This window comes from Simochromis diagramma, unplaced genomic scaffold, assembly GCF_900408965.1.
Source record: "Simochromis diagramma unplaced genomic scaffold, fSimDia1.1 OVJJ01000107.1, whole genome shotgun sequence".
NCBI classification, from domain to species: domain Eukaryota; kingdom Metazoa; phylum Chordata; class Actinopteri; order Cichliformes; family Cichlidae; genus Simochromis; species Simochromis diagramma.
This window is the reverse complement of record NW_024387209.1, coordinates 1,643,874-1,669,854: the sequence shown is the minus strand read 5'-3', so window position 1 is coordinate 1,669,854 and position 25,981 is coordinate 1,643,874. Positions and strand designations below refer to the sequence as shown.

The 25,981-nt window shown below is 42.1% G+C and overlaps 1 protein-coding gene across 5 annotated transcripts in view; it reads right to left on the bottom strand.

Annotated features, from left to right (window-relative positions):
• Positions 1 to 678: 678 nt before the first annotated feature.
• LOC120746279 (NLR family CARD domain-containing protein 3-like) overlaps positions 679 to 25,981 on the bottom strand; it is a 30,704-nt gene continuing 5,401 nt past the window's right edge. Inside the window, exons 1-9 of one of the 5 annotated variants that reach the window (XM_040051700.1) lie at positions 17,063 to 17,801; positions 16,014 to 16,092; positions 14,304 to 14,532; positions 12,381 to 14,151; positions 12,116 to 12,289; positions 4,975 to 5,148; positions 4,278 to 4,433; positions 2,022 to 2,068; positions 679 to 1,847 (exon numbers count right to left, since the gene is read on the bottom strand). In XM_040051700.1, the coding sequence (XP_039907634.1) occupies positions 1,255 to 1,847; positions 2,022 to 2,068; positions 4,278 to 4,433; positions 4,975 to 5,148; positions 12,116 to 12,289; positions 12,381 to 14,151; positions 14,304 to 14,532; positions 16,014 to 16,016 (3,147 nt within the window). In that variant the 5' untranslated portion in view covers positions 16,017 to 16,092; positions 17,063 to 17,801 and the 3' untranslated portion in view covers positions 679 to 1,254. The other 4 variants (XM_040051699.1, XM_040051698.1, XM_040051697.1 and 1 more) reach the window with 4 other exon arrangements.

Genomic DNA, 25,981 nt, shown 5'->3' with positions numbered 1-25,981 from the left:
TGATAATAAACTAAAAGCGCTGGGTCACCGACCCAGGACCATGACAGTAACCAATTCTGATCATTTCAGTTCCTTCTTCAGATTATTCCAGGAAGCAGGGGCAGCGTATTTAAAAGCCTTTTTCCCCAATTCTGTTCTGATTTTTGGGACAATCAATTGTATGATTTTGTTCAAACGAAGGCTGTATTGGTTGTGGTTTTTACACATATAAACACATAAATAAGATGGAACCAGCCATCTTATTTATGTGGATGAACTGGACGGTTCCAGGGAAACTATTAGGATCACTTGCCTCTAGTGGTCACTGTAAGTAACTACAACTCTACACTTGCAAGAATTAAAGATATTTTTTATTGCAGAAAGATGGAAAAAAATTTTGTTTCACTCACTGGCAAACAATGGCAAGAGATAAAAATAGTTTGTTAAAAAAAGACAAAAATGGTAACAATGAAAAGAAATACAAACAACAGGATTATGATCAATACAATACACAGCAAATGACAGTGATGTTGCCATGGTGACCACCACTGCCATATATATATATAGTATTTCTGTTACCTCACTTGTCTTAAACGTCAATATTGGCTATGTTTCATTTTACTAATGAGTCCACTCTCTTCCCTGTCTTCCTCATGTTTGAGATTCTCTCAGAGAGGATTTAAGAAAGGGCTTTGATGATGGCTGGCTATAGCTCAGGAGATAGAGCAAGGCATCTAATGATCAGAATGTTGGTGGTTCAATCCCTGGCTGCTCCAGTTGGCATGCAAAATATACTTGAGCAAGATACTAAGCCTCTCCATCATCCATCAGAGTATGAATGTGTGTAGAAAAGTGCTAAACAAGAATCAGTTTATTTACCATGAAAATATCAAAATAGAAAGCGATGTCAGTTATGATGGACTGCACAGCCAGATCACATGACCAACTGAGTGGTACAAATAACAGGAAACCTTCTCTTGTGGCGTTAATAATCATTTGAATTGATAACTTATGATTTGCAGACTGTTTTATATCTTTTCATTGTCGTCTGTACCACAGAAAAAAATCATATTGGAAAATATAATATTTATATCTAGTTTCTAAAGGATGGTTTAATTCTCCAAATGCCACAACTGACATGTTAAAGTTGAGTTATTTCATCATTCTAAATGTACTGAAAATAAAATATCAGCATCTTTCATACATCTCATGATGTGTTTCTGACTGAAAGAGCCAAATATGTACAGACTGAACTGTTTCTCTAACAGGGGAACGCTAACTACACAGAGTCACTGACTCAAAGTCAAATAATAGTTTATTCAAAGGAGGGCCATAAAAGTCGATAATACCCTTTGCCAAACCATCCGATGGAGCCCAGAACCCAAATCCAGGATAAAGAGGTTCAGTGAATGTGGTGTTGAAGGTGTGGAGGTGGTTCAGAGTGTCAGAGGAAACTCTGTAGAAGGACAGAGTGCCAGCAGGACAGTCCACATACACTGCTGCTCTGTTAGAGACAGAGGAGGAGGAGGCGGACGTTTTTATGCTTCTGTGCCAGACAGAATGAGCATCATTAGAGCATCTGAGACTCCAGGACTGATCATTTAAACCAAACACACACTCATCACTCCTTCCTTTCCTTTTGATTCCTCTGTAACTCACTGATAACCAAGCCGTTCTTCTCCACTCAACCTCCCAGTAACAGCGACCTTCAAGCTCATCTTTACACAGCAGCTGAGGATACCAGTCAAATCTGTCTGGGTGATCAGGATATAATGGAATCGATAAAACACGTGTCACCTTCCTGTTGTTGTCAGACAGTTTGAGGTTTCTGTTCACTGTGTTTGTGTCGATTGTGAGTTGACAGGAATCTGATGGAGAAACAAACACAATCCAGCTGCAGTTATGGATCCATCATCTGTTCATTGATTGACACTTTGATGATGACTTTTGACATCAGAGATGTGAATGAGTGATGTGACAGTTTGAAGGTGGTTAAATGTTTCCGTTTTTTTTTTTATGAATCACATTAAAAACACACTTACACTTCCTCAGACCTGGTGTCAGCCATCGGACTCCAGCAGGCTCCACCCTGAAAGGAGGAGGGGGGTCAGACCAGCACAGTTTCTTTCAGCATGCACACGTGGACATTACATCGCTCTCATACACATACTGTTAGACACTGATAAAGGAAAAATCCAACTTTTTGACACATACACTTGAAGAAAATGTCTAAACTTCAAAAGAGCAAAAATGATTAGCACATTACATCATAATCTTTATTATTAAGCACGATGTCCAGAGAGCACTCAACATGTGCCACAGTCACAATTTCAACACACTGTGACATTCATTCATGCTGTCAGGGAGTGAGTACATATTAAACATAAAGACTGGGACTGGGTACAAAAAATGATTTAGTACAGGTAGAGTGCAGCAGCCAGTGCATCACATATTTTGAGCTACTGTAGCGGTCATAGAATATGATGTGATCCTCATGATCATTAGTGTATCCTTTGCTATCTTTGCTATTGCTTTTACAAAGGTTATGCTTCAGTCAGGATGGAATAATTCATAGATTTTATTTACTAGCTCCATGTATTAGAACACAAATCTGCAATTCCATGCTTTAGTCTGTAAACAATTATAAATGTAATAAATGAGACATGATACAACATGCCATTGTGATATGACACAAACAGCAGGAATAGCCAATGAGCTTAATTTACCTAAAATTAAGTCAACATTCCTGCTTCCTGCCACTCATTCTGAGAAAGAGTTCCTCTTTCATCACCCTATAAATTCAGCTGGTTCATTTTTTAGTTCATGTAAAATCATCTATTATTTTTTTGTTCAGACTCTGTCTCTGTCTTCTCTCTGTTTGTTCTAAATTGACAATATCAGTGACTCGGTGACCTGTTAATTAACAGGTATGTTGTATTTTTCTGCATGTGGATGATCACTGAGGGACCTGCTTGCTTTTCATTTTCCCATCTGTGATGTGCTGCTACTTAACCTGAATGTGAATGGCAAGAATTCCTAAATAATCAGATCAATGTGCAAACAGAAGCAGTTGCAGTTAAGACAAAAGGAAGCAATTGTCACTTCACTTTTCATTTGTTTCTGTTTTTGTATTCTCTTGCTCTGTTTCACTCACTCTCATTCTCATTCTCATACTTGTCGTTTTCGGATTGCTTCTGTCCTCTGGCTGACCTTTATGATGTATAGATTTATTTCATATTCTCCTAACTGTATATAACAGTATATATCCTAACAAATATTTGTACATTTGAGAGTTCAGTTGAGCACAGTATGTAATGTCAGTGATATTTCACAATATGATGTATCACAGCATCACACTAAAATAATTATAGCATATGTTTACATGTTCCTTTTGTATGTGTGTTTAAAGGCTCATCATCTTCATTTATTTATGCAAAAATATCAATAACATTTGACTGAAGTGCTGGTTGGCTGCAGGACCACCATGCAGGCTCTTTCTGGAGCTCTCAATGGCACAGTACATATCCTGCAGTGCAGGCTGCAGGGTAACAGGTTGTTAATGCTAGACCGGCTTCACAGTCAAAAACACCCACTAGTCTGGGCCTAACACCCCAACCGGTGACCCAGTTTGCTCCACCAGCTCCATTCCATTGTTCCTTAGTATTCGCTTTCTGCTGTAATTATTATTTCTTATTATAACTGAATTTGAATTTCAAGGTTGATCAACCAAAGTTAATTAACTTTGACTTTATGTAACTGTGACTGTGTCATCACAAAGTCCAGAAGATCAATTTGATATTTTAGCACAAACAAGTCTCAGTAGTAAACGCTCAGAAGCAGCAAACTAGCAATGCAAAGCCTATTTTTGTAGGTGGCCAGTTAGGTTGAGTGACCTAGTAATCCATTTATATTAACAATTCTTTTTTTCTAAGCTAGGCAAACAACGTCCCCCTAATTCTAGTTTATGCTAGAATTAGGGGAAGAATTAGGGGCTAAACATGTCCTGGGCATGGTCTCTACACACAGATAAAACTTAATCTAAATAAAGGTCAGAGAGTAAAAATGTAAGTTCCTTTCCACAGATCAGTTAGAACAGGTTGCACCATTGTTGTTGATAGAAAATTTGCCCTTTGAGACCCCATACAGACATCTACTGTTTATGTTAGACCAGAATGGGAAAAATGTTCCTACATGTGTGATTATTCAAATTACACTAGTTTCCAGCATTAAGTAATCCGACAGGGTCAGTTTCCTCATCTATCAGACAGTGTTTGTGGTTGTAACGGCCATCTACATACCTCAGAGTGTCCAGTCTTAGCCTCTCAAGCATCTTCACTACTGCCTCTCCTGGATTATTGTAGCTCAGGTCCAGCTCTTTCAGATGGGAAGAATTGAGGCTAAAAGCTGAGACCAGAGACTTGCAACCTTCTTCTGTGATCAGGCAGCCTGACAGCCTGTAGACATGACAAATACTCTTAGAGAATAGCAACACAGCTAAATGCAAACAGAAAAATTGCAGCCAAAAATCATTAAAAAATGACATGACTGAAGCAGTAGTTAAAAATAGCCATTAGTCAATCTAAACCTTAAAATCTGCAAATGATAAAAAATTAATGAAATAAAAATTAAGACAAAAAATACATAAAGTAGGGCTGAGACTGTTTTGGGTGTCATCAGCTTTGTTGCTTTTTGGTTCTAATGAAAATATTGGGCAAGCGAGACGTCTGACCAGATTATGACAGCAAATTAAGTCTATATTATAAAAGTCTTTATATCTTATATTACCTTGTGAGGACAACAAAAACATCTGAAATAAATATGTTCAATATGTTGGACAACTTCCAACACTTTATTTATACGTTTTTCATTTTTTGATCAGATAAATCGCGCAGATTAGGATGAACAATATAATAGATAATTTAAATCACAACAGAAAGCCCTGCATTGCTTAAAGATTTGAAATAGTCATCTATTGACCATTTTAAGAATGCTGACCTGAGTGTTTCCAGTTTACAACACAGACTTTCTAGTCCAGAAGACAAAACTTTCACTCCAGAGTCCTTCAGGTCATTGTTACTCAGGTCAAGCTCTCTCAAACTGGAGGGCTGGGAGCTGAGAAGTGAAGACAGAGTTTCACAGCTTCTCTCTGAGAGATTACAGACACTCAATCTGAAAAGACAACAATGAGAAAAATAACAGCATGTTAAACTTTGTGGTCTGCACCTTTGAAAAAAAATATGATCTTGATAAAATATAATCTTAATTAATTAAACATGTTATTAAATAATTTATTAAATGTCATTAATTTAATTTAAAACATTTATTAAATTATTTATTTCCAAATTAATTAATCAATGAGACATTTGATTAATAATTATATATTTAATTAATCAATTATTGAAACATTAAATTAATTATTTAATGATGTATTTACTTAATTCATTTTAGCACTCCTGGCCCTGCTGCTTTGTTCATTAATTAATTTCATTTGTCACCCATCAAAGTCAAGGGGTGGGGTTAACACTGCCACTCCAGCTTGTGTAACATCTTATTGCTTACCGCGCACAGTAAATGAAGACAGTTTGATCTTAGATAACCAATTGCTATGGACTGGCGGTAGTGTTGACTTGGGACAACCAGGTATCTCAGAATGCATTTCAAATCACAAGCGGTAATGGTGCTGTTATAAACTGTAAATAGTGATGATGTGATGAAGCCCCATGAATGTGTCGAATCTTTCTGGCCAATTGCTTCACCAAAAGGCAGATCACACGAAGCCTTGTTTAACCGCTAATTTGGAAGTACTGACACCTGCTGGTCCTTCGATGTACAGCAGCCCTGTGATTTGATCTGATGCTCATATGTGTTAGACTGGAATTCTATGACACTGATAACTATAAATATGATAACTTTAAATTAACTAATTCGTACATTTCTTTTGTAATGAAAAATGTAAAGACTCATATCGCCGGTAAGTTATGCCATCTGTTTAATTCACAGTAGCTTTTCCAGTAAGTATGGTAACCACAGACACTGATCCAGGCCAGACTTTGGGGAGTACCCCTCATGTCTCTTTGAAACTAAAAAAACAGTCATTCATTACAGTCAGCTGTGAAGTGAGTTCATTGATTGTCTTCTGCATCGATGAAAATGTCTCTCCTGTTTATCTCTCAATTCGCATTTATTATAGCAATTATATCATGTTTTATGTGCAGTATAGATATAGATAGTCACCAATTACCATTAATTGCTAACCTTCTAGAAAAGGTTGTGGCTAAGCAACTTATAGCAGTTCTAGACAAACACAGCCTTTTTGACAAGTTTCAGTCCAGCTTTCAGAGAGTTCACTCTATGGAAACAGCCCTTCTTAAAGTCTCTAGTGACATTTTTATGAGTAATGATGCAGGAAAATGTTCTGTTCTGCTCTGTTCTGGACCTAACATCGGCTTTTGACACAGTTAACCACAACATTTTGCTTGAAAGGCTAAAATATTGAGTTGGTATATCTGGAACTGCCTTGGAGTGGTTCTCCTCATAGTTACATAACCAATGTTTTTCTGTGACGGTCTCTTATTTCAGGTCATCCTCTACCTCCCTTACTTACGGTGTCCCTCAAGGTTTTGTTTTGGGGCCTTTATTGTTTTTAATATAGCTTCTTCCCCTCCAACGTATAATGAACCCCTCCAAGGACATTTCCTATCACTGTTATGCTGATGAGATGCAGTTATACATTTTTTAAGCCCCAAGATTTATCTAAGCTCCAGTTTCTGAATGACTTCTTAGATTCGATCAAACGTTGGATGGCTGTTAACTTCCTCAAACTTAATGAGGGGAAAACTGAAATCCTTGTATGCGCTCCTGACAGATTTTTACCCCAGATAGTGTAAGCCCTTGGTCCTCTTTTGGTCTATGTTAAATCCTCTATCAGGAATTTAGGTGTAACTTTTGACTCGACTCTCACATTGGATGGTCATGTCAAATCTCTGGTTCGGTCTTGTTTTTATCATTTAAGAAATGTTGCTAAATTAAGATGTATTGTATCTCGCTCTGAACTGGAGATTGCTATACATACATTTATTTCTTTATGCTTGGACTACTGTAACTCACTTTTTATGTGTCTAGACAAAGGTTCCCTGGATTGTCAGCAGGTTGTGCAAAACACAGCTGCTAGGCTTCTGACCAAAAGATGAGAACTAAAGGTGATAGAGCTTTTGCCACTGTGGCCCCTGTTGGAGTGATTTTGATAAAAGTTGTCATTGTTGTACTTAAAATTGTAAACCTCGTCCTGAACTGCATGTTCAGATATTTTTCTGTCCCTCCTCTACATGTAGGATGATGGGGAGGCAATAGCTATAGTGTTTAATTTCAGGCACATTCTATGTAAGGTTCTGGTTTGCTTATTTAGTAAGGCATGTTTACTTCCTTCCATTTATGGGCTCACCTGTGCTTGTATATGGTGGACCATTAAAGGAGTTGAGCCATATAGGGGAGATGACCCTTTTATGACCAGCAGGAAGTCACGTATACCTCTGTATACGTGACTTCCTGTATACACATGCGTGCATGTGTATACACATGCGTGCATGTGTATACACATCCGTGTATACACATGCACACACATGCACACACACACACACTCACTCACGTGCATGCACACGCACACAGTGCCTTTAACTTTTATGACACACCATAGGGGTTTTACAATGGGGTTGTGTGTTCACTGAATAAAAGGCTGCAAGGGGACACTGTTTTTTTGGAGTTGGCTGGGATCAGGTGAGGATCTTGTAGCTCCAAGATCCTGATCCGACCGGCTTCCCTTGCAAGTTTGAAACCGATCGAGCTCTGATTGTCTTGCTTCGTTCACAGGGATAAGTCTCTGAACTAGCAGGGCCTGGGAGTGCAGATCTAACTGCCCCCAGACTGTGGAACACCCTTTACCCACCCCTGTTGCTTGTCATGTGTTTCTTTGGTGTATTAAGAGTTTTTTCATGTGCTACGTGCAGAGGTGTTTTTTTCTGTTCTCAAACTGAGCTCCCTGTTGAAGCTCAGTCTGGGGGGAGTTATTTTTTCTCCTTATCTTTCCTCATGTGGTGCATTTTTCCATTGTTATACCTCTCTGACCTGTCTTCCCCATGTGATGTTTTCTGTAATGTATGTATGGTCGGAAGGTAAGATGGTGCCGCCATTGCGTTCAATAGGTCGGCAGCCTTATGAAATTTCCCCTTGTGGGACTAATAAAGGTATATCAAATCAAAACTCTCTCGCTCTGAGCCTAAGAACTGCGGACTCAGTAGTCGCTTTTAAAAAACAACTCAAAACTCACCTTTTTAGAATTGCTTTTGGTTAATTCTTCCCTGTTTATGTTGTTTGTTTTATGTTTTATGAATTGTTATTCTATGTGCAGCACTTTGTGATTCTCTGTCTAGAAAGGTGCTATATAAATAAAAATTTACTTACACTTAGTTAGGTCCATAAATATTTGGACAGTGACAACTTTTTTTCTAATTTTGGTTTTGTACATTACCACAATCAATTTCAAATGGAACAACTCAGATGTGGTTGAAGTGCAGACTTTCAGCTTTAATTCAGTAGGTTGGAAAAAAAATGCATAAAAATGGGAGGAAAGGATCTTTTGTAAAACAATCCCTATAATTGGACAAATTAAATAACTGAAAACAAAATGTTAATTTCTAATGCTTGAAACCCCTTTGCTGGCAATGACAGTCTTGAAGTCTTGAACTCATAGATATCACCAGATGCTGGGTTTTCTCCTTTTTAATGCCCAGTGACTTTACTGCAGTGACTTTCATTTGCCGTTTGTTTGTTGGCCTTTTTTTTTTTAATTCAAAACATTTTTATTGAGTATTTGTGGATATAGTTTATAAAGAAAAAAAGAAGACGAAAAACACAAACTGTTTACAATGAATACAAAACAGAATTTCTCATGTTGGAACATTGTTTTCCTCTCTTATTATTTACCAAACAAGCAATGAGAAAAAAGAAAAAGGTTAAGGTTTGGGTTTGGGTTAAGATCAGGTGACTGACTTGGCCTTTCAAGATTCTACCACTTCTTTGCTTTGATAAACTCCTGGGTTACTTTGGCTGTTTTGGGTCATTGTCCAACTGTATTATGAAACACCACCCAATCAGTTTGACCGCATTTATGTGAGCAAACAATACATCTCTGAACACATCAGAATTTATTCAGCTGCTTCTGTCCTGTGTCACATCATCATACTTTTTTTTTCTAGCCATCATTCTGGTAGACGGTGTTCTTGGTTTCATCTGTCCAAAAAACATTTTTTGTGCTGGGTTTTTTAGAGTCCAATCTAGCCTTTCTATTCTTGAGGCTTATGAGTGCCTTGCACCTTGCAGTAAATGCAGTCATTCGTTTATGGTAGCCTTGAATATCAATACGCTTACCTCCTGGAGAGTGTTTGTTTACATTGTTGGATGTTGTAAAGGGGTTTCTCTTCAACATGGAAATCATTCTGCAGTCATCCAGCACTATTGTCTTCCCTGGACGTCCTAATATTGTAGCAATTTCTCAGATAGGCTTACGGATGGCTTGTTTCATGAAGAGCTCCTTTGACCATATGTTGTCTGTTCACAGCAAAATCTTCCAAATGCAAGCACCACACCTCAAATCAACTCCAGGCCTTTTATCTGCTTAATTGATAATGACATAAAGAAGGAATTGCTCACACCTTCCCATGAAATAGCTTTTGAGTCATTTAGTCCCTTTAAAGTAGCTGAAACTCCTAAACCCTTCATCCAATTTGAATATGGGTACCCTTAAATAAAAGCTGAGAGTCTACATATTATGTCCATGTTTCCATTATATAAATAATTATATATATATATATATATATATATATATATATATATATATATATATATATATATATATATATATATATATATAACTAAACTACGGAGCCCCCCAGGGGACATGGGAGAAAAAAAAAATTAGGGAGGAAAAAAAAAAAAATTAGGGAGGAAAAAAAAAAAATTAGGGAGGAAAAAAAAAATTAAGACGGACTTTTGCGAGATCTCGCAATAAGTATTGCGAGCGCTCGCAAAAGTATTGCGAGATCTCGCAATAAGTATTGCGAGCGCTCGCAAAAGTATTGCGAGATCTCGCAATAAGTATTGCGAGCGCTCGCAAAAGTATTGCGAGATCTCGCAAAAGTTTTAGCCGCATTCTTCGGAGGCCGCCAGCTCGAAGCCGACCGGGAGGTCGAGGCACGATGTGCCGGGAAAGCGGTGTTCCTCCCGGCTGTAGTAGGTCTCGACTTCCCGTTAGCTTCGAGCTAGTGGCCGCCAGCTCGAAGCCGACCGGGAGGTCGAGGCACGATGTGCCGGGAAAGCGGTGTTCCTCCCGGCTGTAGTAGGTCTCGACCTCCCGTTAGCTTCGAGCTAGTGGGTGTCAGATCTCCAAAAACGTCGGAGCTCTTTTGCAAATATGTGATGTCTTGTAAACCGAGCAGGTATCTGACGTTTACACAACTACATTCACGCCTCAAAATATCTTAAAAGTGTATTTTGTGACCCAGAAAGACTAATATTACAACTAAGTAGCTGCCGCCATTGTTGGAGTTTTGCGAGATCTCGCAATACTTTTGCGAGCGCTCGCAATACTTATTGCGAGCGCTCGCAATACTTATTGCGAGCGCTCGCAATACTTTTGCGAGCGCTCGCAATACTTATTGCGAGATCTCGCAATACTTTTGCGAGATCTCGCAATACTTTTGCGAGATCTCGCAATACTTTTGCGAGATCTCGCAAAAGTCCGTCTTAATTTTTTTTTTCTCCCTAATTTTTTTTTTTCCTCCCTAATTTTTTTTTTTCCTCCGTAATTTTTTTTTCTCCCATGTCCCCTGGGGGGCTCCGTACTAAACAGGTAAAAAAAAAGAAAAGAAAATTTGTGTCTTATAAGTGTGTGCAGGGGGAATGCACTGCCCACTGTACTAAAATCCACTGAAGTGCAATCTGTGTGTCGCATTGTCAAAGGAATGCGCGTGTATGAATTTGGTAATTTAGAAAATGTATAAATGTTGCTCTACTTGATTCTGATCTGCTGCTGAATCGCTTTTATGCTGATGGAAATGTAGAGTTTGATCTGTGACACACTGAAACATTAATCTCTTATTGGGCTCTTCAGTGTCTCCAAGAACCTGGGCCTGTTGCATGAAGCCTTGTGTGCATGCTGGATGTTTGTGTAAACAAGGTATAACATGTTGTCCCCTCTTGTTGCAAAGTCAATGTTCCGATGAAATTTGGGTAGAACTGATTTAAGTTTGGCATTATTAAAATCCCCAGCGACAATGAGGAAGCTGTCAGGGTGGGCTGTTTGCAGATCACTGATAATCTTGTAGAGTTCACTGCGTGCTCCACTAGCTTTAGCATTAGTGCTAGTACTAGGTGGGATGTAAACAGCAACAATGATCACCACAGTAAACTCTCTTGGGATATAAAACGGCCTGCATCTGACTGCTAAGGCCTCCACAAGTTCTAAAAATTGCACAGACACAATTGGAGCATTCCTACACCAGCTGTTATTGATGTAAAGCAGTGCCTTGTTTCTTTCCTGGAGTTTACTGTATTTGTAGTCTCAAACAGTCCAGTTTGTTTTCTATGGAGCACATGTTGGAGAGCAGTGATGGAAGCGCGGTATACCGGCATGGATACCGGCTCGCTTACTGCACTTCCACTTCCTCGCCGACACCGTTTTCGATGGACTTCCAGGCGGACGCTAAGATGTGGTGGTGCCGTAGCCCGTCTGTTCAGAGCTTGCAGAATGCTGCAGCAGCGCATTTTCTCCACTGTGTCTCCATCTGGTTGAGTTTAATGGTGTTTTCCTAAATCCAAAAGTTGTTGGTGGTTATAGAAGTGTTTGACTGTAGTTCCGACGTACATTACAGCTATATAATGAACCAGGACTCAAATAGAACTTGAGTAAAAACACGAAAATTGCACCATGATTTCGACACGGTGCGGCCGCTGCGACCTAGCACACCACCATCATGGTATTTACCGTAATACCATACCAAGAGTAAGGATATGTCAGTACAAAAACTAAATGTAGCTTTTATGTTGCAGATTTCAAGTCAAATCATAAACAACATAATCTGACCTGAGCGTTTCCAGCTTCCAGTTTGTAGTCTTCAGTCGAGAAAACAGTAGTGTCAAACCTGAGTCTTGCACGTTGTTGTTACTCAGGTCTAGATCTCTGAGCTCACAGTCTTCTAGTTGAAGAGAAGAGGACAGAGCTCCACATGCTCTCTCTGACAGGTTACAGCTATTCAGCCTAAAAAGATATATGTATAATAAGAAGAATGGAATAGCAAGAGTTTTCTGTTTGTAAACTGAATTTAAATGATAAAAACATCATGACTTACAGAGCTTTTTTAGAGGCTTTGACAACTGGCAGCAGCCTCAGAAGAGCCTCCTCTGAAGCAGAGTATTTCTTCAGGTCAAACACATCCAGATCTTTTTCTGATGACAGTAAGATGAAGACTAGAGCTGACCACTGAGCAGGAGACAGTTTATCAGTGGAGAGACTTCCTGAACTCAGGGACTGTTGGATCTCCTCCACTAGAGAATGCTCATTCAGTTCATTTAGACACTGGAACAGGTTGATGTTTTTCTCTACAGACAGATTCTCACTGAGCTTGTTCTTGATGTACTGAACTGTTTCCCGATTGGTCTGTAAGCTACTTCCTGTCTGTGTCACCAGGCCTTGCAAACAAATTTTATTAGTTTTTAGACCCAAGAGAAAACGAAGGAACAAGTCCAGGTGTCCATTTGGGCTCTGTAAGGCCTTGTCCACAGAACTCTGATAGAAGTCTTTCTCTGTCTGAGAGCTTGTTTGTTGTTCTTCCAGCTGATTGACTCCAGAGTTGATGAAGGTCAGATGGACATGAAGAGCAGCCAGAAACTCCTGAACACTCAGATGGACAAAGCAGAACACCTTGTCCTGGTACAGTCCTCTCTCCTCTTTAAAGATCTGTGTGAACACTCCTGAGTACACCGAGGCCGTTCTGATATCGATGCCACACACTGTCAGGTCTGATTCATAGAAGATCAGGTTTCCTTTCTGCAGCTGATCAAAAGCCAGTTTTCCCAGAGACTCAACCATCTTCCTGCTCTCTGGACTCCAGTGTGGATCTGTCTCGGTTCCTCCATCATATTTGATCCTCTTGACTTTGGCCTGAACCACCAGGAAGTGAATGTACATCTCAGTCAGGTTCTTGGGCAGTTGTCCTCCCTCTGTGGTTTTCAGCACATCCTCCAGAACTGTAGCAGTGATCCAGCAGAAGACTGGGATGTGACACATGATGTGGAGGCTTCGTGATGTCTTGATGTGGGAGATGATCCTGCTGGTCTGCTCCTCATCTCTGAATCTCTTCCTGAAGTACTCCTCCTTCTGTGGGTCAGTAAAGCCCCTGACCTCTGTCACCAGGTCCACACACTCAGGAGGGATCTGACTGGCTGATGCAGGACGTGTGGTTATCCAGAGGCGAGCAGATGGGAGCAGGTTCCCCTTGATGAGGTTTGTCAACAGTACATCCAATGAGGTGGACTTTCTTGTTTCAGTCAGGATTTTAGTTTTGTTGAAGTCCAAACTAAGTCGGCACTCATCCAGACCATCAAGAATGAACACAACCTGGAAGTCTTCCAGCCTGCAGATTCCTGATTCTTTAGTTTTAGTAAAGAAGTGATGAACAAGTTCCACCAAGCTGAACTTTTCCTCTTTTAGCATATTCAGCTCTCTGAAAGTGAATGGAAATATGAACTGGATGTCCTGATTGGCTTTGTCTTCAGCCCAGTCCAGAGTGAACTTCTGTGTTAAGACTGTTTTCCCAATGCCAGCCACTCCCTTTGTCAGCACTGTTCTGATTGGTTCATCTCTTCCAGGTGAAGATTTAAAGATATCTTCTTGTCTGATTGTTGTTTCTGGTCCCTTTGATTTCCTGGATACTGTTTCAATCTGTCTGATCTCATGTTCATCATTGACCTCTGCAGTCCCTCCCTCTGTGATGTAGAGTTCTGTGTAGATCTGATTCAGAAGAGTTGGGTTTCCTGCTTTAGCGATTCCCTCAAACACACACTGGAACTTCTTCTTCAGTTGGGCTTTAAGTTCACGTTTATAGAGTGGAGCAAATATTTCTGAAAATAAGTAATTCAGATAAATTAATTATTATATAATAAATATCATAGCCTTTCAGTACCCTGAAAGGATAAATGTGTGAATAGATATTGGTCCATTTCTTGAGATATTAGGAAAGATCAATATGCAATCTTTAGAGAAATTCTCTTACTGCTCTGCAGATGGTCAGCCATCTCATGCTGCTTAAGTCTCCTCAAGAAGTGTAATGTGATCTTCAGAAATGCTTCTCTGCAGCTCTTTCTTTGATCTTCATCCTCACCTTCAAACATCTCCTTATCCTCCCTCTGGCTTTTTATGGTTTCTGGGTCATCTGGACTCAGAACCTTTTTGGTTTTCTTCAGCTCATTCTTCACAAACATCATAATGTTGTCCTCCAGCCGCTGGAAAAGAAGACCATATGAGTTACCGAGCGGTCTTTCTATACAGGCGCTATGGAGAACATCCTCACACAGAACATTGCATCCTGGTATGGGAACAGCTATGTTAAGGACCAAAAAGCTATTCAGAAAGTGATCCGTACAGCAGAACGCTGCTGCAGGGCTGGCCTCCCCTCCCTACAGAACATTTACACCAGGAGATGCTGGACTAGAGCAGCTCAGATACTGAAGGACCTGTCCCATCCCAGCAATACACTGTTCCAACTTCTGCAATCATCTGAGCCCTGAGTCTCAGGCCATCCCCCCCATTCACAACGGCACAAGACACTTTAACACACCATTTAGAAAATGTACATTCTCAGATTTGAACTGTAAATTTCCAGATTGTTTCATTTTATTTATATAATATATATATAACTCACTCACTTATTGCATATAATGTCATCTTTGTATATATTCACTCCCAGTACATAATGTTCTCTCTCTCTTGTTTTTTTGCACAGTCGAGCGCATCATGTTACATTTCACTGCGTGTTGTACTTCTATAACTATGCAGGTGACAAATAAACAATCTTGAAATGCACTGGTTCTTATACAGCTCTTCTACACTCTGTGCATTCAGAGCACTTTATACAACATGCCACAACTTTAACACTATGATGGTTGCATCAGAGAGAACTTTGGGTTTAGTATCTTGTCCAGTACATTTACCAGCCAAGGTTTGATCCACCAACCTTCTGATTAGTAACTGACCTGCTCCCCTCCTGAGCTACAGGCACCCCCAAATGGACTGAAATCATGGAACCAAAAATCAGATTCATATTGGACACACTGACAATCCACTGGTCTACAAAGTGCAGCATAGAGGTGACCGAAAAAAAACCCCACATGTAAAAGTAATAATAATAATAATAATAATAATAATAATAAATTTTATTTGAGGGCGCCTTTCAGAAACCCAAGGTCACCTTACAAAAAACACAATTAATAAAAGGAACAATAGTCATAAAATACATAAAATAAGTTAAAATTACAAAACAGAGCGTGACAACAGATAAAATCAGCATTAAAGCGAATAAGCCAGTTTAAACAGATGTGTTTTGAGCTGTGTCTTAAATACGGAGAGGGAGTCAATATTTCTTAGTGCAGGAGGAAGAGAGTTCCAGAGCCGAGGAGCAGAGCGACTGAAAGCTCTGTTCCCCATAGTAATAAGGTGTGAAGACGGAACAGTAAGATGAATAGCAGATGATGATCTGAGAGGGCGGGAAACAGTGGTGATATGGAGCAGGTCACACAAATATGAAGGAGCAGATTTATGGATACACTTGTATGTAAGAAGTAAGATTTTAAAAATTTATCCTGGCTTCTATGGGCAACCAGTGAAGCTGCTGAAGAACTGGGGTAATATGAGCACTTAACGGAGTGTAAGTTATGACCCGAGCTGCAGAATTTTGAAGAAGTTGGAGAAAAGTAGTAGTACAGACCATAAACACAGAGTCCAGGTGTGTTTGACGCTGCTGTGCAGACTGACCAGTGGAAACCTCTGCTCTCTCCTGGTCCACTCTGTGGAGGAGTAATGTATAATTAGGTCATGTTATGTCTGTCCACACACAGGCGCAAGGTCCATGAAGTGATGTTTTGATGGGTTCAGTGAATACGATGACTCCCTGCAATGGTGAAGCTTTGCTAGTCCTGGTGATCTCACTGAAAATTAAAAACTCAGTTTTCAGATGTTTGTAGCTTTCCGCTCAGTTTTTTTTAGTCCCAACAGCTCTTACCATCTCGTGCATTAAGCTTTCCCTCCATGCTGAGATGCCCTGGAGCAAGGTACTCTCTTTGCACCAGTGACTGGTTTGAAGTGACAACTTTCTGACTTTTTAGCCTCCAGGGGTCCAGAGTCGACTGCGGATTGAAACTCAGACTCTGGGGAGGCCCTGGAGAGAGTTACTGTCTCTAAACAGGCCAGCTTTTGAGGAACGATTACATTATTTATGGGTTTGTCTCTCTACTTACAATGGACGAATGAAAAACAATTCCCTTCGGATAGAATTGATTTAGCTTGTCGTACTGGAGGAGCAGGTGACACAGGACACCGGGCTAGTGGCTGCTGAAATAGAGGCTGAACTAAGGGCAACTGAAGTAAAGGTTGAAATGACAACGGTGGTGGAGTTGGAGACTGAGCTTGAGGCCGGGCGGCTAACTGAGCTTGAGGCCGGGAGGCTAACTGAGCTTGAGGCCGGGAGGCTAACTGAGCTTGAGGCCGGGAGGCTAACTGAGCTTGAGGCCGGGCGGCTAACTGAGCTTGAGGCCGGGAGGCTAACTGAGCTTGAGGCCGGGAGGCTAACTGAGCTTGAGGCCGGGAGGCTAACTGAGCTACAGGCTGCTGTGTAGGTGACACTGGAAACTGGGTTGAAGGTAGCTGAGCAGTAGACTGAACAGGCGATAAGCAGTCATTGTCCTTTGCCGTACAGAACATAACCCCTGAGTAAACAGTCCTACAGTTCAAACCAATACCATTGTCCTGTCCACTCACCACAGCCGGCCGCTCTGAAATCCCTAGGTCCGACTGTGGTGAGGAGCGTTGACGGTGTGAGCGCCATTTCCCTTGTGAAGGCTGTGTTGACAGGCCGGGCAGAGCATCCTCCATCAGGCCAGGCAGCGAAGCATGAGTTGCAGGGTGGGTGGTAGCAGCCGGGGGGTGAAGACAAAGTTCGTTCAGAACAAAATTCTGTGCGAGCGGATGAAGTGAGCTGAGCAACCAGGGGAGACCAGAAACTAAGCGCTGCAGCCGATTAGCTATGGCCTGACGGAATTCTCTCCCCTTGTGCTCCAGCCATAAGTTGATTAATTTATCCACAGAGTAAATAATATCCCCCCCGAAGCTCCTCGGTCAGGTTGAATGCTGCTGGGTCCATTGTGGCCGGTTCGTACTGTCACGGCTGCCGAGGTGAGCCGTGTGGTGTTGGAGGGAGAAAGGACCCAAAATGCAGGCAGTAGATGATAATGCTAGTGATGTTTATTTACAAAGTGGCGTAGTGGCAAAACAGGCAATGAGGGATGACAAAACTAAAGAAACCTAAACTGGGAAAACTAAACAACAAACCTGAGATGATACCAAACGGGGTGAGAGGCAGCGAGACGAAGACGAGGAACAGGACACCGTGGAACGCAGACAAACCAGCAACAAGCAGGAGAACACACAGGGCTAAAATACACACAGCAGTAATCAGGGGATGAGAGACAGGAGGGCAACACACCTGGGAGAAATCAGAGCCGACGGGAGAGGGGAAACGTAAACTGAACACACTCACACGAGACGGGGACCTTCAGAATAAAACAGGAAACTCAGACACAGAGAACCAGACAAGGCACTGAACTAAAAAGACAGGTTCACAAACAGACAGTGTGACACCATAGACAGACAGAACACAGAAGTGGGATCAGGGCAGGCACAGAACAGAAACCTAACAAATGGCAAATCATAACAGAATACATACTCAGAATAAACAAACGCATAAAGAAACACAAAACCCTGAGTCGGCAGGCTCAGGACCATGACACTATGTATGTATGTGGTTTTATGTCACGACGGCCAACACAGGTTAAAGGACTCAGGTGCAGACACCACTCTGAAGCTCAGAGGATGAGCGAAAAGCAAGATTTTATTTCAGCAAGCGAAGGTGACACAGGGGAAAATAGTTAAAGGCAAAAACACTAAACAAGAACAAAAGGCGAGAGGAATAAATCTAACCTCAGGAGTTACTCAAACTAAAAACTAACGTGATGCTACAAACTCAGGGGACTAAGAAAGTGAGATTAAACACACTCTATGGCAGGTAAGAAACTCAGTCACTCTTGGTGGCGCTGTCACTTGGTGTTCGCTCTCTCTGCGGTAGAGTATCACTTCCAGTTCCTGCTCAAACACAGTGGTGTTTTTGAGTAGCTTATCTGCTTAGCAATTTAATTAAAAACTTTAAATACATTCTTTTTCATAGTATAATCTTCATGTGTTTCATCCGAAGCACACTTTCTGTGTACTCACTACCTAAGTTATAGCCAAAGTTTTCACTCACTGTGTCTGTACTGTTTTGCTAGCTTAGCTCGTAGCCGACTCGCTACCACCATGGCTACTTCACCTGTCCCTTCTGCACTTTCCTGCTTATTGTGTCAGATGTTTAGTTACTCCTCGGCCTCCTTTAGCAGTAATGATACTTGTAACAAATGTAGCATATTTGCAGCTCTGGAGGCCAGGATTACTGAATTGGAGACTTGGCTTCGCACCTTTCATTCACCCGTAGCTAGCCAGGCCCCTGTAGCTGGTGCAGCCGAAGATAGCGTAGGCCCCGCTAGCTGTTCCCTGGCAGACCCCAAGCAGCTGGGGAAAGAGGGCGGCTGGGTGACGGTGAGGAGGAAGCATAGTCCTAAACAGAAGCCCCAGGTACACCACCAACTTGTTCATGTGTCTAACCGTTTTTCCCCACTCGGCGACACACCCGCCAGGGGTCAAACTCTGGTAATTGGTGATTCTGTTCCCAGACATGTGAAGCTAGAGACACCGGCAACCATATTCAGTTGTCTTCCTGGGGCCATAGCAGGCGACACTGAGGGAAATTTAAAACTGCTGGCTAAGGGTAAACGTAAATTCAGTGAAATCATAATTCATGTCGGCAGTAATGACACCCGGTTACGCCGATCGGCGGTAACTAAAATCAATACTGAATAGGTGTGTAACTTTGCCAAAACAATGTCGGACTCTGTAGTTTTCTCTGGTCCCCTCCCCAATCAGACCAGGAGTGACATGTTTAGCCGCATGTTTCTCCTTAATTTGCTGGCTGTCTAGTGGTGTTCCAGAAATGATGTGGGCTTCAAAGATAATTGGCAAACCTTCTGGAGGAAACCTGGTCTTGTTAGGAGAGACGGCATCATCCCACTTTGGATGGGAGCAGCTCTCATTTCTAAGATGACAAGGTTATAAACCCCCAAAATGACTATCCAGAGTGGGCCAACACGCTCTCCATCGGTCCATTCTCCCCCCCCCCCCCGCTCCCAAACAACAAACAAAAAAACAAATACCCATGCACTACAAACAGACTAACTAAACCACATAAAACAACTCACAAAAAATCAGAACAAGAACATACAGTATCCACATCTGAACCAAAGAGTAAAACAGTGAAATGTGAATTATTAAATATTAGGTCTCTCTCCTCCAAGTCTCTGTTAGTACATGACTTAATAATTGATCAACAAATCGACTTACTCTGCCTTACAGAAACCTGGTTGCAGCAGGATGATTATGTTAGTTCAAATGAATCAACACCCCCGAGTCATTCTAACTACCAGAAATCTCGAAGCACAGGCCGAGGGGGCGGTGTGGCAGCAATTTTTCACACCAGCCTATTAATCAACGAAAGACCAAGAAAGACTTTTAATTCATTTGAAAGCCTGATGCTTAGCCTTGTCCACCCCAGCTGTAAAACTCAGAAACCAGTCTTACTTGTTATCATCTATCATCCACCTGGGCCTTACACAGAGTTTCTCTCTGATTTCTCAGACTTTTTATCTGATTTAATGCTCAGCTCAGATAAAATAATTATTGTAGGTGATTTTAACATCCGTGTAGATGCTAAAAATGACAGCCTCAACACAGCATTTAATTTGTTATTAGACTCAACTGGCTTCTCTCAAACTGTAAAAGAACCCACCCACCACTTTAATCACACTCTAGATCTTGTTTTAACATATGGAATAGAAACTGAACATTTAACAGTGTTTCCTGAAAACCCTGTCCTGTCTGATCATTTTCTGATAACATTTACATTTACAATAATTGATTACACAGCAGTGGAGAGTAGACTCTATCACAGTAGATGTCTTTCTGAAAGCGCTGTAAGTAAGTTTAAGAATATAATCCACCCACTGTTATCATCTTCAATGCCCTGTACCAACACAGAGCAGAGCAGCTATCTGAATGCTACTCCAACAGAGGTCGATCATCTTGTTAATAATTTTACCTCTTCACTACGTACGACTCTGGATACTGTAGCTCCAGTGAAAACTAAGGTCTCTAATCAGAAGTACCTGACTCCGTGGTATAATTCTCAAACACGTAGCCTAAAGCAGATAACTCATATGCTGGAGAGGAAATGGCATGTCACAAATTTAGAGGATCATCATTTAGCCTGGAGAAATAGTTTGTTGCTTTATAAGAAAGCCCTCTGAAAAGCCAGAACGTCTTATTATTCATCACTGATTGAAGAAAATAAGAACAACCCCAGGTTTCTCTTCAGCACTGTAGCCAGGCTGACAAACAGTCAGAGCACTGTTGAGCCAACAATCCCTTTAACGTTAACTAGTAATGACTTCATGAACTTCTTCACAAATAAAATTTTTATCATTAGAGAAAAAATTATCAATAATCATCCCACAGATGTAATATTATCTACAGCTACTTTTAGTAGCATTGATGTTAAGTTTGACTCTTTTTCTCCAATTGATCTTTCTGAGTTAACTTCAATAATTACTTCCTCCAAACCATCAACGTGTCTTTTAGACCCCATTCCAACAAAACTGCTCAAAGAAGTCCCGCCATTAATTAATGCTTCAATCTTAAATATGATCAACCTATCTCTAATAATCGTCTATGTACCACAGGCCTTCAAGCTGGCTGTAGTTAAACCTTTACTTAAAAAGCCATCCCTAGACCCAACTGTCTTAGCTGATTATAGGCCAATCTCCAACCTTCCTTTCATATCAAAAATCCTTGAAAGAGTAGTTGTCAAACAGCTAACAGATCATCTACAGAGGAAAGGTTTATTTGAAGAGTTTCAGTCAGGTTTCAGAGCTCATCACAGCACAGAAACAGCTTTAGTGAAGGTTACAAATGATCTTCTTATGGCCTCTGACAGTGGACTCATCTCTGTGCTTGTCCTGCTAGACCTTATTGCAGCGTTCAATACTGTTGACCATAATATCCTATTAGAGCGATTAGAACATGCTGTAGGTATTACAGGTACTGCACTGCAGTGGTTTGTATCATATCTATCTAATAGACTCCAATTTGTACATGTAAATGGAGAGTCCTCTTCACACACTAAGGTCAATTATGGTGTTCCACAGGGTTCAGTGCTAGGACCAATTCTGTTTACACTATACATGCTTCCCTTAGGCAGTATCATTGGAAGACATAGTATACATTTTCACTGCTATGCAGATGACACCCAGCTCTATCTGTCCATGAAGCCAGGTAACACACACCAATTAGTTAAACAGCAGGAATGTCTAAAAGACATAAAGACCTGGATGGCCGCAGACTTTCTGCTTCTTAATTCAGATAAAAGTGAGGTTATTTTACTCGGCCCTGAAAATCTTAGAAACATGGTATCTAACCAGATTCTTACTCTGGATGGCATTACCTTGGCCCCCATTAACACTGTGAGGAACATTGGAGTTATTTTTGACCAAGACATGTCCTTCAACGCACATGTTACACAAATATGTAAGACTGCTTTCTTCCATTTGCGCAACATCTCTAAAATTAGAAATATCCTGTCTCAGAGTGACGCTGAAAAACTAGTTCATGCATTTATTACTTCCAGGCTGGACTGCTGTAATTCATTATTATCAGGATGTCCTAAAAACTCCCTGAAAAGTCTTCAGCTAATCCAAAATGCTGCATCAAGAGTACTGACAGGGACTAGAAAGAGAGAGCATATTTCTCCTGTTTTGGCTTCCCTTGATTGGCTTCCTGTTAAATCCAGAATTGAATTGAAAATCCTGCTTCTCACATACAAGGTCTTAAATAATCAGGCCCCATCTTATCTTAATGACCTTGTAGTACCATATCACCCTATTAGAGCACTTTGCTCTCGCACTGTAGGCCTACTTGTTGTTCCTAGAGTATTTAAAGGTAGAATGGGAGGCAGAGCCTTCAGTTTTCAGGCCCCTCTTCTGTGGAACCAGCTTCCAGTTTGGATTTGGGAGACAGACACTATCTCTTCCTTTTAAGGTTAGGCTTAAAACTTTCCTTTTTGCTAAAGCATATAGTTAGGGCTGGACCAGGTGACCCTGAATCTTCCCTTAGTTATGCTGCAATAGACGTAGGCTGCCGGGGATTCCCATGATGCATTGAGTTTTTCCTTTCCAGTCACCTTTCTCACTCAGTATGTATTAACAGACCTCTCTGCATTGAATCATATCTGTTATTAATCTCTGTCTCTCTTCCACAGCATGTCTTTATCCTGTTTTCCTTCTCTCACCCCAACCGGTCACAGCAGATGGCCACCCCTCCCTTAGCCTGGTTCTGCTGGAGGTTTCTTCCTGGGTAAAAGGGAGTTTTTTCTTCCCACTGTCCCCAAAGTGCTTGCTCATAGGGGGTCATATGATTGTTGGGTTTTTCTCTGTATCTATCATTATAGGGTATACTGTACAATATAAAGCGCCTTGAGGCGACTTTTGTTGTGATTTGGCGCTATATAAATAAAATTGAATTGAATAAATACAAAATCAGAATATTACTATGGGAGACTATGAACAAAAGCAGAACTACGAAGCACTAAACTATACTAGAGCAACTGTCATAAAACATGAAAGGATGAAACGAGTGCTTTAGCAGAGTCCAAAAGGAAAAGGTCTCTTTAGCAGGCTGGGGAAGCAGCCAGGGAACCCGACATCGGGTATTTTCTAGAACTGGCACCGTGAGCTGCGGGGCAGAAGGAGGATTATGGAGTTACGCTCACAGAGTCACTGTAATAAGGGAGAGCAAAGTTAAAGTGAGCCCCAAGCAACAGTCCAGGGAGAAAGGGCAATTTGCAATTATCGAACTTTTGCAGGCGGAGGCGAGGCTTAGGGGTAGTAAAATCCAGGCAAGGCTAAACCAGTCAAGATTCACTCACTGGAAAACCGGGCAAGGAGGTAGTCAGGTTAGTAAACCCCGAAAACAGCACGCAGGCCAGTGGCTGTGTGAAGGGAAGGAAAAATGACAGCGTGATCCAGACATCCGTGAGACTGCGGCGAGTAGAAAGACAAGATTAGTTCCAAAAACTGCTATGAGGAGAACTACTTAACTGTGGCTTTCACTAATAAGGGCTAGCTAACGTTCTGGCGAGAAGTGTTTGTTAGTGGTGGGCGGATTGATTGAAATATCAGTTGTATCGATACTAAATCGGTATTGGATCAATACTAGCCTGGTGAGATCAATTATTTACTTTAAGTTCCGCTCTTGTTTGCAGTGCTGTGGTTTCAGCAAAGACGAAACAGCCAGGTCACCGGATTAGCCGCTCCTGTGTCAGCGCAGAGCAGGCACACTTTGCTCCCCCTCCTCCCTCTTGTGTTTAGATTTTGCGCCATTACGTGACTTAGATGCACAAAGCAAACAAACAAGCAACTTGCCAGCTCAGGTTCATCAGCACACGTCACGCACAGAGAAAATACAACAGAAGAAAGGCAGAGAGGAAGAGGAGCGCAATGTGGCTGCATTTTCAAGTCGAAAATGAGACAACAGCAAAATGTGGGATTTATAAAAAGCTTGCCAGGTATAGTGGAAACACTACCATTTTATATAAACATATATAAAAAAATCTGTCCCATCTGCTCTGCCCCAACTCCTGAAACAACCTCAAGCTCGTCTGGAGGGGCTGCTTCATCCCCACCTGCAGCAAAAGGTGGGATATGGGAATAATTTCACCCTAAAGTCCTAGCATCTCAGCAGCATCGGACAACTGGTACTGATGCCCTAATTGAGATGTGCAGGTACTCTGAGGAAAGGCCAGTGCCTTGGGTATAGGATCCACTACTTTGGTGGAAAAACAATGAACAAACATTCCCATCTCTGAGCAAACTTGCCAAAAAATACCTGGCAATGGTTGCAACATCAGTGCCAGCTGAGAGGATTTTTTCAAAAACAGGGCAGTTAGCGAGTAACAGACGAAGTGCATTACAAGCAAAAAATGTTAATATGATACTGTGGCGGACCACCAGGCGGCTCCACTCACACCCAAGTTGAAGGGAAGTGCTGGGGTGGAGATTTTGGCGCTTACTATATGTGAGGTTTCTGATCCATGGAGTGCACGCCAGCAGCGCCAGTTGGCAGCCATTTCTGAGTTTACCACGGACATTCGGCACGTGGCTGGTAAATCCAATCATGTGGCTGACTGTTTGTCCCGTGCGCTGGTTTCTCCCGTCTTTCTTGGCATAGACTACTCCGCCATGGCTGCCGATCAGAGCGGTGACCCGGACATCCTCACGCTTAAATCCACCCAGACGGGCCTCATATTGGAGGACAGACCCGTGCAGGACGGTGGTCCCCTCCTCGTCTGTGACGTTTCCACCAGCCGCCCTCGCCCAGTGGTTCCCGTTTCCTGGCGTCGTCAAGTTTTTGACTCGGTACATGCTCTCTTTCATCCGGGGGTCCGGGCCTCTGTTAAACTGGTCAGCTCTAAATTTGTTTGGCCAGGCCTTCGCAAATCTGTTAAGGAATGGGCATCGGCGTGCATTCCCTGCCAGCGTGCGAAGGTTCATAAACACACCAAAGCGCCCCTGGAGCCGTTCTTCATACCCAGCAAACGTTTCAATCATGTGCATGTCGATCTGGTGGGTCCTCTGCCGCAGTCACAAGGTTTTACGCACCTTTTGACTGTTGTTGACCGGACCACCAGGTGGCCGGAGGCGGTCCCCCTGGCGTCCACTACCGCAGCAGTGGTGGCCAAGGCGTTTTTGTCAACCTGGGTCTCGTGTTTCGGCCCACCCGCGGACATTACGTCAGACAGAGGCCCCCAGTTCATTTCCGAGCTTTGGTCGGCCATGGCTGATGGACTGGGGGCAAAGGTCCACCGCACAACCGCATACAACCCGCAAGCTAATGGGATGTGTGAACGGTTCCACCGGCCGCTTAAGGCTGCTTTTCGCGCCTCCTTAAAGGATGGCAATTGGGTTGACCGCCTCCCGTGAGTTTTGCTTGGGCTGCGCTCTGCGGTTAAGGAGGATCTCGGCGCTTCTCCAGCTGAGCTAGTGTTTGGTCAGCCCCTCCGTGTGCCTGGAGAATTCTTGCCCGAAAATCCTCCTCCCTGCTTCGATCCATCAGTGCTATCTCTCAACCCGCTTTTGCACTCGCTTCGGGTTCCTGGTCCGGTGCACCATTGTGTGCCTGACACTTTTGTTCCAAAGACTTTAGAGACTGCTAAGTTTGTTTTTGTCAGGCACGATGCCCACAGGACACCGCTGCGGCCGCTGTATGACGGCCCATTCAGGGTTATCGAACCGGGCCAGAAACATTTTGTTTTGGATTTTGGGGGTCGAAGGGAGACTGTGTGTGTTGACAGACTTAAACCTGCACATGTTCGGACAGTAATGTAGTGCCGGCCCAGGCCCCTCGCCGTGGCCGCCCTCCTTCGATGGGGTTGACAGACTCTGGTTTTCCCCCCAGGACTACCCCCGGACCACCGGCGTTTGAGCC